Below are 11,423 nucleotides of genomic sequence, written 5' to 3' on the forward strand. Positions count from 1 at the left end.
TGCAATTTAATCGAATTTTAAGTGCTGGAATTCTGGCAAATGATTATGATTGCAGGATGTCAGCTTTATGTCTTCTGGATCATCGACAGCAGTTATTACGCGAGCACGACATTTTTTTAACTTAACATGAGCACAACTCCAATAAACCTTATTTCCATACTTTTTGTTCTTAATATATGAATGTCCATCGAAAACTAATTTTGGCTGACCTCTCTGGCCGGAAATAAAGGTAAATTTGGGTAGCGTTGTTTGCATGAATCCACCTACAAGTAGATACAATCAAATAAAGTATATAGTTAGAAGTAGCTTCTTATTGTAAGGAAACTAAAATGAAAATATTTCTCTAATACTCAAAAAACATGTTTATTTAATTTCTAACTTTTTTGAACCTTAAAAATTTATTCGATTTTTATTTGAAAATACAAGTTTAAAAAAATATATGCTATGTTTTGTTTAATTAAATCTATAATGTTTCGACAAAAGCCAGATTTTGTTTAAACAGCAACTGTCCCAGCAAAATATTGATCTGAAATAAAGGAAAACGTGTGACTTAATAGTGGGTGATTAGTTTTATTTATTCTAATAACAAAAACTTGATTATAACAAATTCTAAATATTGCATTGAGGCGCAATGATTTAAATTTGTTTGAGATTATTAAGGTTACATATTAAGGCAGGTAATTTCAGATAATCTGATTCAAATGCAATAAAGTTTTTTTTAAGGACTACAAATAGATATTTTTAGAATACTAATACAAATTCTCAAGTTTTGATTTGACATTAAATGCTAGTCAATGCTAAAAAATTCAAATTGGAGAAGACATATAAACTCCTTTACCACAAAGACAAAGTCTGTGTTTCACTATTTTTTGTCAGGTAAAATTAAGGAACTTTTGATTGGAAGCTGGTAGAAATCATTGGTCAACAACATTTTTGAAATATTTAAATCATTGTATTTGTGTTAGAATTTGAGGTCAAACCTAGGAAGATTGGACAGGGTCAGACATCATAAGGGACGTCATTTGTAGTCAACTGCATTCTTTGATCGCAAAGTTTTGACCAAGGCTTCTAGTTAGTTTTTCAAGTGTCTTGAATTTCAAATTCAGAACTTTACTTCACAATCCTCTAATCTAAGTTCCTAGTACAAAAACTACTAACAAAATTATTCTCTACATAACTCCTCAGGCAATCTACAAGTCCATCACGATTTGTGTTTTGTATTATAAAGAAATATTACTTTTTTCTTTTCTAAATTGACAAGGAACCCCTTTATAGACATTTAAACGAACTTGTGTAGAAAATAAATAAATCATAGAGCAATAAAGTTCAACTTTCACTTAAACGAAAAAATATGATCAACTGTCATTTTGACAGAAGAAGACTTGACTTAATAGTTACTGAGATTTTTCTTGACTAACTTTCCAGTCAACTTTCCATTAAGTAGCCTTAATTGGAAGTTAATTTTTGGCAGCTGGCCAATCAGATACTAGAAACTTGCCTTACTTTCAAGTCCCTTATGTCGGCTGAACCTGCCCACTGTCAGAGCAGTAGGACACGGAATGTTGAACAAATTCAACAAATGAGTATTGTAATGGCAGAGTGCCAGGGAGGCTCAAATTAGCAGTTATAGTTAATATCATAGACTAGAATAATTTTTTAGTTTTTCTAATTACATGAATAACACATTTAAAATTACCTTTGAATAGTTAATATTCCGTAGTTCTCCAACGTATGATAATTCTTTGTTTAATTACATATATTATTATATATGTAAATAATTGATATGCATTACTTCAAATGTCCTTATATTTTTAATTCAATGAGTATGAAAACCAGATCGTAAACAATACTTTTCGACTCCATCAACTATTCGACTTGTTGCTCGAGCTTTACATTTCGCACCTTTATATTGCGTACAGCGCCAATTTGTCGTACGCTTTAACATTCGATCAATCACAAATTCATATTTTCCTATCAGTAGTTTACGGTTTTTCTTTTTTGTGTAGCCAAAGGAACATGTTTCGGCGTAACCTTCTAAGAAGCAGGAATCTGAAAAAAATCAATAAAAGTAAAATCGTATTAGTTGATGATATTCAACTTAAAGTTCAAATATAATGTCTTTTTTTTAATTAAATACCACTCCTTATTCTAATATGCTTTGTCACTCCAGTTATCTCACAAGGACTCATCATCTCAGCTTCCAAACTTTTCTCTTTTCTAATCTTCTTTCGTCTATGTGTAGATCAAAATCGAAATAACATATCATAAGGTGAAAAACAACAATTCATAACCCAAACGAACGGAACGAACATTTTGTTTTATTAAATTAATTACAAAGATTTATTTCTTTAAAAATTATTACAAACGAATTTAACTACCAAATCCTAGGGAAAGAGTTTTTGTTAAAGAAGATTTGGATAATCCTTGCATAGAATGATTATGGGGACTGTTATGAACTACTTTATCATTGCAAGTATGTACTCGTGCATGGCATTTATACGATGTCGTGTACTGCGTGCATCTCCAGTAGATTTTGTTGCGAATTAGCTTCTCTCTGACAAAATAATAGCCATTGTAATATAATTGAGTTTTTCCCTTTTGACTTTGCACAAAGTGAAGCATATTATCATCGCCATAAAAATCCTCAACACCACCTAGAAAAAAAGATCATTTGTAATTATGAAGTTAATTAATTAATTTAAACTATGAAAGTTGAGTTTTATGTTCAAAATAACATTTTTATCATTGTCTATTTATATGCAAAAATCGGCAGGCAACATTTTTCCTGAACGATCAATAAGATTTTTGCGGATTAGATTTTATTTTTAATTGCAATACATATCTACCTATGTACACTTCATTATCTAATAAACGTTCTTACTTATTAGAATATTTTGAAGGACATTCCTTATGTGGAACACTTTTAAATTCCTGACTTTCAAATAACCTTTTTTCAGGGGTTAAATTATGCATAGATATGTATTATGATTAATTATATTTAAGTCAATAATATAATTAAAAATTAATAATCATTAAAGAATTCTAAGGAGATCAAAATTGATATTTTTTTAACTCCTTGAACTGCAAAGTCAATACGACCCCCAACTTTTCTGGTTTGATATATTTTAAATATGGTTGTAATGTGTCTTTGCCTTTATACTTAGTGTTTTAAGCTACATTAAGAAGTGAAATGTTTGATCCAAGTGCGTATTTAGATTTAAAAACAAATTATGTTTATCAATAATAATTCTAACCATATTTGATCACATGCTTGGACCATATACAAAAATCTAAAAAAGTGTACAATCTTTCATACGGGAGGAAAATAAAAAAAAAACATTTCGTGTATTTTACATTATAATTGTTAAAATAAACACAAAAGAAAAACATAAATTATCTTCGCTTTATCAAGAAACCAATGAAAAAATCGATTAATTAATTATTATATAGTTTCTCAGAACCTATTCTCAGTTCTAATTTATTAATGTATGAATGTATGTACACAGATATACAAAAATATGAAAATCAATAATATTTAAGTCTTTCTATTAACAGTTTTTATTTATAACTCCAGGTTATGCTCTAATGTTGTTGATCAATTAATCCATACGATATCGGAGTGCTATCCAACTCAGATTTAATCGGAGCTATATGAATTACTTTGCTAAGGCCGTATTTGTTTCTTTTCAACTCAGCATGTACATGTTCAGCTTTATTGACTATAAACTTCGGTGGCTGTTCTTTGAGCATTGTTATTCGAGCTGGACATTTGATTTTCTTTGTTGCCATCGAGCTGCAGCGCCATAGAATCTTCTTCTTATTTTCGCTCATCATGAGGAATCGAACACCATTAGCCATTATAGCTGGACGACCGCGAAGTGATTGTGTAAAATATACCAGCATATCATTTGGATTTGGTACAATATCATTGGCCAGGACAACTGTGAACAGAAATCAAATGAAACTTTAGGTTATTAGGGTTCTATTTAAGTTTTACAAAGACAACTGGTATTTTAATTTTACTAAACAAAATTATTTACACAGGTAAGTTTTTTACGATGTTGTTTATATAATTTTATTTCAATGTTTTTTTTATTTTTTCTTTAGATTATATTTTAAATCAAGACAAAAATTAAGTAACAGTAGGTAACTATTTTAACTTAAGTATAAGTATATGGTTTTTATGTTTTAAATAAAGACAACAAAGATCACTTCTTTTGACTTTTATTATTGGTTGTCGTTGAATTAGTTTGTCTTTTTTCAGTTTTTATGTGACAATGTCGATGAATCTGCCGAAAATCGTTCGGATCGAATTTGTTCATACAAATTAAGACCGGACATCGAATGCGACGATAGTACCAATGACATCGCCAAAATAAGTTTGTTCTGTTCTCGTTATTGCGAAAATACTTCAATCCATCAAGAAATAGAAGTTGACCTCCGCGTTTCGACAGTGAAAAATTAATTTTCGGATCAGTCCCAGTGTACTGTCCTCGACCTAAAAATATATAAGAGAATAATTTGTAAAAAAAAAAACAAGTTAAAGGCTTAGCTCTAAGTTATATAATATTACAACACCATCCATTTATCCAATATACATAATAATAAAACTAATTTATTTTCTTCATATTTACAAAGATGTATTTTTCCAATTCTTTTCTTTTTTTTATATATATAAGTGGTTCTTTTTTAATGTAAGTGTCTACTTTTATCATTTTGTGTATTTCTTTTGGTCTACAACCTGTGAGATTTAACAAAATGGTGAAATAAAAAGGACTTTGAAAAGAATAAACAAAAACAATGATAACAACAACTTATATTCTATTATCCACGTTAAGTAACGTCGCAAGTTCTTCCTTGGGTGAGATTATTGGTTTCATTTCGATGTCATTGTTGCTGGACGAAATTAACGGTTTGATTTCTATGTCGTTGCTAGTGGTGTGCCTGTGCTGATGACATAGTCGTAGGTTTAAAGTGGTTTCATCGTAAATGGCAATCGCTGGACATTTCTCCTTATAATAATTACTACATTTCCAATATTGCCGAGAGCCTCGTTTTTTGTTTCGGAAAAATCGAAATCCATTAATAACAAGAAGCTTGCCTCCGTTCTTTTTTGAATCGATAAAATCTATGCGAAAGCCTGAAAAATAAAATTCGCTTTAGAAAAAAAAGAAAACAAAAAAATATTTATGAACAAAATAAATAAATCAATAAAATCATATATGTTTGTAAGTCTTTATGGCTTATTTTATGGGAAATAAAACAACAAGTATTTAATTTTGAGCTATATCAACTTTTAATTTTTTTCAATAATTTTTTTATCGGTACGTACAGTTAATTTAATAACTAATGGTTCACTTACGCCTTTTTTGTTTGTTCCATTATTTTTTTTAAGCGTTAAACAAAAATTGCACCTATCAATAACAATTATTAATAATTCTGAACAGATTCGAGACAATTTTAGTGGGAAGCGTTCCAGTGTTTTCAATTTGATTTAAATTGTATGTGAATATTTGTTTATATATTTTATTTAAATTGTTCAGTCTTTAATCACGACAAACGTAAAATCAAAATGATCTCATCTATTAATAAGCCAGTATATTTTAAAATAATTGTATGGCACCTAGCATCTATAACAATACATTTAAACAGAGAACAAAAACTTCGAGTTGGGCTATAGGTTTTCGTTGTCATATGCTGTTAAATAGATATATTGTAATAAACTAATGTATTCACCGATCTCATCTCGAGTGATTTTTCATTTATGTTGTCGGTTATAAAATGCCCACCCAGATTGATTCATGAATAAAACCGAAAGGGATCCCGAAAATCAAAAGCGATTCGCACAGAACATCAATTTGATATATGTAGGTATTTGTTTGCATTGATAAGGATACATTTTAAAAACTATCGAATTCAAAAATTGAATATTTAATTTTAAAAGAAAAGTATTCAAAAATATATAGCATGACTGAAAAGCCAAATAAACTTAATTTTTAACTTAATCGAAATCATTGATAGGTGCAATATTTCGTATCATGTAATCTTATAATCTGAATATTCTTATTTACATCATTAATGATTTACAATTTCATGATTATGTATACCCTTTATAACACATTTGGTTGGAACTTCAGTACTTGTTATTGCTCTAGCCTTACACAAATTATGCCATTTTGTACATTTCCAATATATATTTGGTCCATAAATATTATTCTTTATAAAACGATGTCCTTCATAGCATAGCAGTTTATTGCCTCGTGGTGAAGTTGTATACCGAATTTGTCCCCAATTATCTAACGTACGGGCTTCAAGAAATTTCGGCTTTCTATCAGATAATCCACTTTTAGTTCTTAGCATTGAATTAACTCCAACGCAACGGATAAAGCTTTCTGTGGGTATATTGAAGGCTCGCGCCACATTAAAGGATATGCAATGATCTATAAAAAGATAAAATACAAAAATTATTATGAGTATGCTAAGTGCTCCTAATTGAAAGATAAAAAGTATTAGCATATATCAATTTTTGATGAACAAAATAATAAAACTTTTTTTAATTTCAATGTATTTATTAAAACTTTTACCAAAGTTTGGTTAATAAATGGCTTACAATAATTGTTTTCTGGTAAAATAAATCCTTTTCTTTTTCGAAAACATTTTTAATAATTTATTTTAATTAACTAAATAAATTTAGAATAAAATAGAGTTTTGATGTCATTTATCAGGCGTTAGAAAGATAGTTAAAATATTTTTCATATTTCATATTTTTCAAATATCAGTTAAATAAACTTGAACTTCGTCATCTAATACTTATTTTAAAGTGATAAACCAATGGAGCATTGTTTTAGGGGAATTACATGTTTTAAATTTAGATTTTTTTCAATATTTTTTGACTTTAGGGAAGGAACCAAACAAGGTATTTGCGATAGATGAGAACCAGAAGCAAGTGATTCTGTTCAGTCATTATCTAACCAATATTCAATATTTCAATACTAATCGAGTTACTTTGTATCCTGAAAAGCTTATGAATTTCAAAAGAAAGAAGAAAATCTGCGAATATTATGTCTAATCGGAATCACTGGAAAATGTCTTTATTATTTTTACAATTCTTAAATACAGCTGAAAGCTGGACCATCATAAACGTTACTTACCACCTTAGCAGATTCTACACCATGATTATAATTTTAGAGATCAAAAAGAAACAAATTACAAGGTAATTTAATAATTTAAATTTAATACTTATAGATAAAATATTTGATTTTCTTATCACTAAATTATTATGACAAATGTTTAATGTCTTTTATGAGAGGTCAAGTGAAAACACCATCACACTCACCTAATTTAAGGACAATATTTGTATTCATTCTCAGTTTTTATGATTTTTTCAAAACCCGAAAGCGAAGGGGTGTGGCTATGTAGAAAAGTTTTCTGTAATATTATTTCAACACCGGATTCATCCATACCAGTTACAACGCGTGCTTTGCAACTCTGAGTATCCTGGAATAAATAAAGATAAAAGCTTTTATTTGCTCAATTATTTTTAGTAAAGTTAGTAAAAATTATTTTAAATATTTCTTTAAAACTAACCTTTTTTGAACAAATCCAATAAGTTCGATGGGCGGATCGACGATTTTTAACATATGTGTAATGATCATAGACAAGTAAAATGCTACCACGTTGACCTTGAGCAAAAACTGCCTTTTCTAAAATAAAGTAGTTTAATGTTAAATGTCGGGAGAAAAAAACGACTTTTTTTCTGGGTGATTTATTACAATAAAATATTAAATTATACGGAAACTGAAAATTAATTATAATAAAAACTGGCAAATACGGAATTTAGTCACTCATTAATTGTCAGAACTTTTACCAGTTAAGCTTACAACAATATACATGACTTTGATAAGGAGTCAGTCATTTTTAAAAGTTAATTTTTAAAAAGTAAGGTTCAGTGCAGTTTATTAAAAATAATGAATTGAAGTTGGTTAATAGACTCAGCTAAACATAACATTAAAAAACGTAAATTAACGATTAATAATAGCATAATAAAGTAACTTAAAATTAAAAACAAAATTGAAATATTAACGAATCACAAAAAGATAATTGTCTGCGAAAAACTTGAAGTAACTCGATCAAAATTCTTAGGCTCTAGCTCGACGAATGGTATTAAGAACCGTCGATACTAGAAAAATCAAACAAATATTTTTAACAGTTCTCAAATTATATTTCCCAACCAGCGACATTAGATTGCATATATTTATTGTACGTATAATTTGTTTCATTCTAGTAATCATTAATATGAATTTTTAATATTTATTTATTTAATTTCTTCAACCCGAGTATTTTTTAGCAATATTTTGATTATATTTCTCATTTCCTTAACAGAGTTTGAATAGTTAAGAGCTTTAGTTTTTTTCTTGCAAAGCTTTACTGTGCATTTAATCTGAAAATCCCAAAATTAAAGTTAGGCAAGATTATGAATTATGATCTGTAAAGTATCTAAGGGTTTGCTCCTAGCTAATTGCTAAATAATAATTTGTATGTTGTTCTATATTTAATTTAGTCAATAAACTCGAAACCATAATCAATAAATAAATCTGGTCTCGCATTTTTTTTCCTTTTAGGCTGAGTCTTCTTATATTCTTCATCGTTTTTGATTTTTGGCGGAGATCCTCGTTTTTTTCGAACCACATTAACCGGGTGACTGTGCTTCAATGATTGCAGGACAATTTTTTGAACTCCATCTATAATATTGGTAACGACTCGTGCGTTACATTTTAAACTGCCCTACAAAAATGGAACAGAACAAAATTGAATTATGGAGTAATTATACCAATTTAATAAAAACTTACCTTTTTGGCACATATCCAATACGTTTTGTAGCCACTTCGACGATTTCTCACATAATGGTATCCATTTGATACAAGCAAAGTACAACCACGTTGGCCAATTGTAAAGCTTACTTGGTTTTCTTTGATTATGAGACCATCAATAACTTCGGGGTTAAAGTTTGTTGTAGGCACTAAAAAGAAACATTATTAGTATTAGCGTTGCTTGTCACTTATTTTTATATTCCAATTTAATATAATGATTGGTTTGAACTAAATGTAAAGTCAATAAGATTATTTTATTGAATTCACTTTATTTAAACTACTTAACAACTCTAAATACAACTTTTAAAAGGTGTAAATAGAACAACAACTGAAAGTAGGTTTATGAGTGATTTCACCAGTATCGCAACAAACACAAAAGACAAAAATTATGTCAGTTAAGTTTAAAAATTCAGGATTCAGGGTTCTTCTTAAAACTTTAGAAAAGTTTTTCAATTAATGTACTACTAACAGAGCAATCTGAAGATCGGTTGACAACCGATTACTTGTTGAAAACTTCTTCATCCAAAAACAGGTAATGTCTTAATTATCATGAAAAGCTTAAAGAATGTCATTGAATTAAAAAAATCAGCTTTCAGCATACTATTTTTCAAAAGATTTCACACATTCATTTTACATCGCCGTGAATTTTGTATTATTTTACCCGCACCAGAGCGTTTGGCGTTTCGGTTGGGATTTGGGGAACTTCCTTTGCCATAGTAAATTGAAAACAAGACTTAAAAGGGAATCGGAATGGGTGTTGTTCAACTCATTCAGCTCCTTACATTCGCTTTAATTTTAAATTTTAAAAGCTGTTGCGGCTGTTATTTTAAGTACAAACATGTGAATCTGTGTATAATCTTCTTGGATGGTTTAATTGTTTAAACAGTTCTTGTTTCTTTTTCGATATATCTGAGAAAAGTTATGATCTTTTGAACAAAGTCATTTTTTTAATTCCGTCGTTGATTGTTATTAGCGTTGAGATTACTATGTCCTAAGAAATAATAAAAGGATATAAATGAGGTTTTGAGAACTATTCATAAAGCATTACTGACCTAATGAAACCGAATGTCCAATAATATTAAGAACTACTTCGACCATCGCCCACATGATGATATCCATTTTAAAGAAGCATAGTAGCTCCACTTTAGCCACGAATTAATAAAAGTTTGTTTTCTGGGTTTTAATAATACTTTCCTTAGATTAATCCCATAAACATTGTTGTTTTAGTTTTGTGTGTCCATAATTTAAATATAATACAAGTTCAGGCGTATGTTCGGCTTAAATTTTAAACAAAAATCAACTATAATTGTATTTCACATAATTTAATTATTTTTATTTCTATAAATGCAAATTAAATCATTGATTTAGCTTCGTTACAATTCAGCTAACTATTAAAATACATTAAAAGATATTTATATACATTTTTGTGTAAAGAAAACAAAATTAATTAAAGTTCTATTTTTTCAATTATGGTCAAACGTATTTGCTTTAATTATTCTTAAATTATTTTTAAAAAGGTGCATGATTATGAAAACCGCATTTAATAACGACATCGTGTCGTGTCTCTTCGTCGATTGTCACTACTCTCGCTTTACATTTGTGGATACCTGCCCGGGCACAAGACCAATAAGTCTTAGCCCCAGATGATTTATTTCGGGTAAAACTATATTCGCCAACCTTTAGTTTTCGACTTCCACGGAATCCGGTTACAAATGAGAAATACGTTGAACCTGAACGATAAAACAAAGAGTGTTAAAAAAATGGGTTGGTAGTTGGGCAGTTTATCAAATATCCTAAAGGAAACAGTAAAAATAAGCAACATTTTTGTTAAGAATACGTTTAATGATACATTTATTTTTATTATTTGATATTAATAACATAATTTAGTTTCTAGCTTTCAAATATATGTACCTATGCATAAGTTTTTAGTATTGAATTTTCTTTTTATTTTATGTATAGAAGGTTTTACATGGTTGCATGGGGTTCAGTTTTAATCTTTAAAGAACCATATTTTCGAGCCCTTGTAATGACTTCATGATTATGTTCACCATTTAGAACTGTCAGTATGTCTAATTTGGTCTTGATTCTTGCTCGACAACGAAGAACTGCAAATTGACTGCAACGCCAGTATGTCACATCATCTCGGCTAACATGGCGATTGAAAGTGTGTTGTTTCAAAATCAACTGCTTCGTTCCATATTTGCTGACAACAAAAACTGGGCCGCCAGCACTCAGAGCACTTATTGGCGAACAGAATTTTTCTGAAAAACAAATAGATATCAATTAGAGTTTGAATTTTTTATTAATTTTTGTTTGAATAAAATTAATTAAATGAAAAACGAGTTTTTTTGTTTTGTTTTAAAGTTTTATTATTTTCATAGTTGATACTTCATATTAATTTTACAAAGAAGAGAGATTTTCTTATAAAATTTCGAAATGTAAGCTTAGGATAACTCAATTTCGAAGTAGATAAATTTGTCCCTTTTTGTAGTAACAGTTATTTAAAAAATAAATATTTCCATTAATAGAAAAATGAAAACTTTAAATTTTCGA

At 28.8% G+C, this 11,423-nt stretch overlaps 3 protein-coding genes across 3 annotated transcripts; all 3 read right to left on the reverse strand.

The window, feature by feature from the left end:
• Nucleotides 1-8,296: 8,296 nt before the first annotated feature.
• On the reverse strand, nucleotides 8,297-9,585 carry LOC129941448 (uncharacterized). The gene is made up of 3 exons (XM_056050075.1): nucleotides 9,532-9,585; nucleotides 8,850-9,029; nucleotides 8,297-8,784 (listed from the first exon to the last, which is right to left on the reverse strand). The coding sequence occupies exons 1-3, from the start codon at nucleotides 9,583-9,585 to the stop codon at nucleotides 8,557-8,559; spliced, it is 462 nt and encodes a 153-aa protein (XP_055906050.1). The 3' UTR covers nucleotides 8,297-8,556.
• Nucleotides 9,586-9,743: 158 nt separating this feature from the next.
• Nucleotides 9,744-10,750, reverse strand: LOC129941475 (uncharacterized). The gene is made up of 2 exons (XM_056050111.1): nucleotides 10,720-10,750; nucleotides 9,744-10,600 (listed from the first exon to the last, which is right to left on the reverse strand). Exons 1-2 carry the CDS (start codon nucleotides 10,748-10,750, stop codon nucleotides 10,380-10,382), a joined length of 252 nt encoding a protein of 83 aa, XP_055906086.1. The 3' UTR covers nucleotides 9,744-10,379.
• LOC129941490 (uncharacterized) lies at nucleotides 10,709-11,144 on the reverse strand (the record flags this gene model as incomplete). The annotated part of the gene is made up of 1 exon (XM_056050132.1): nucleotides 10,709-11,144. A coding segment is annotated over one exon (309 nt), but the record flags the coding sequence as incomplete, so codon positions are not given.
• Nucleotides 11,145-11,423: the final 279 nt, after the last annotated feature.

This window comes from Eupeodes corollae, chromosome 1, assembly GCF_945859685.1.
Source record: "Eupeodes corollae chromosome 1, idEupCoro1.1, whole genome shotgun sequence".
In the NCBI taxonomy this organism is placed as follows: Eukaryota; Metazoa; Arthropoda; class Insecta; order Diptera; family Syrphidae; genus Eupeodes; species Eupeodes corollae.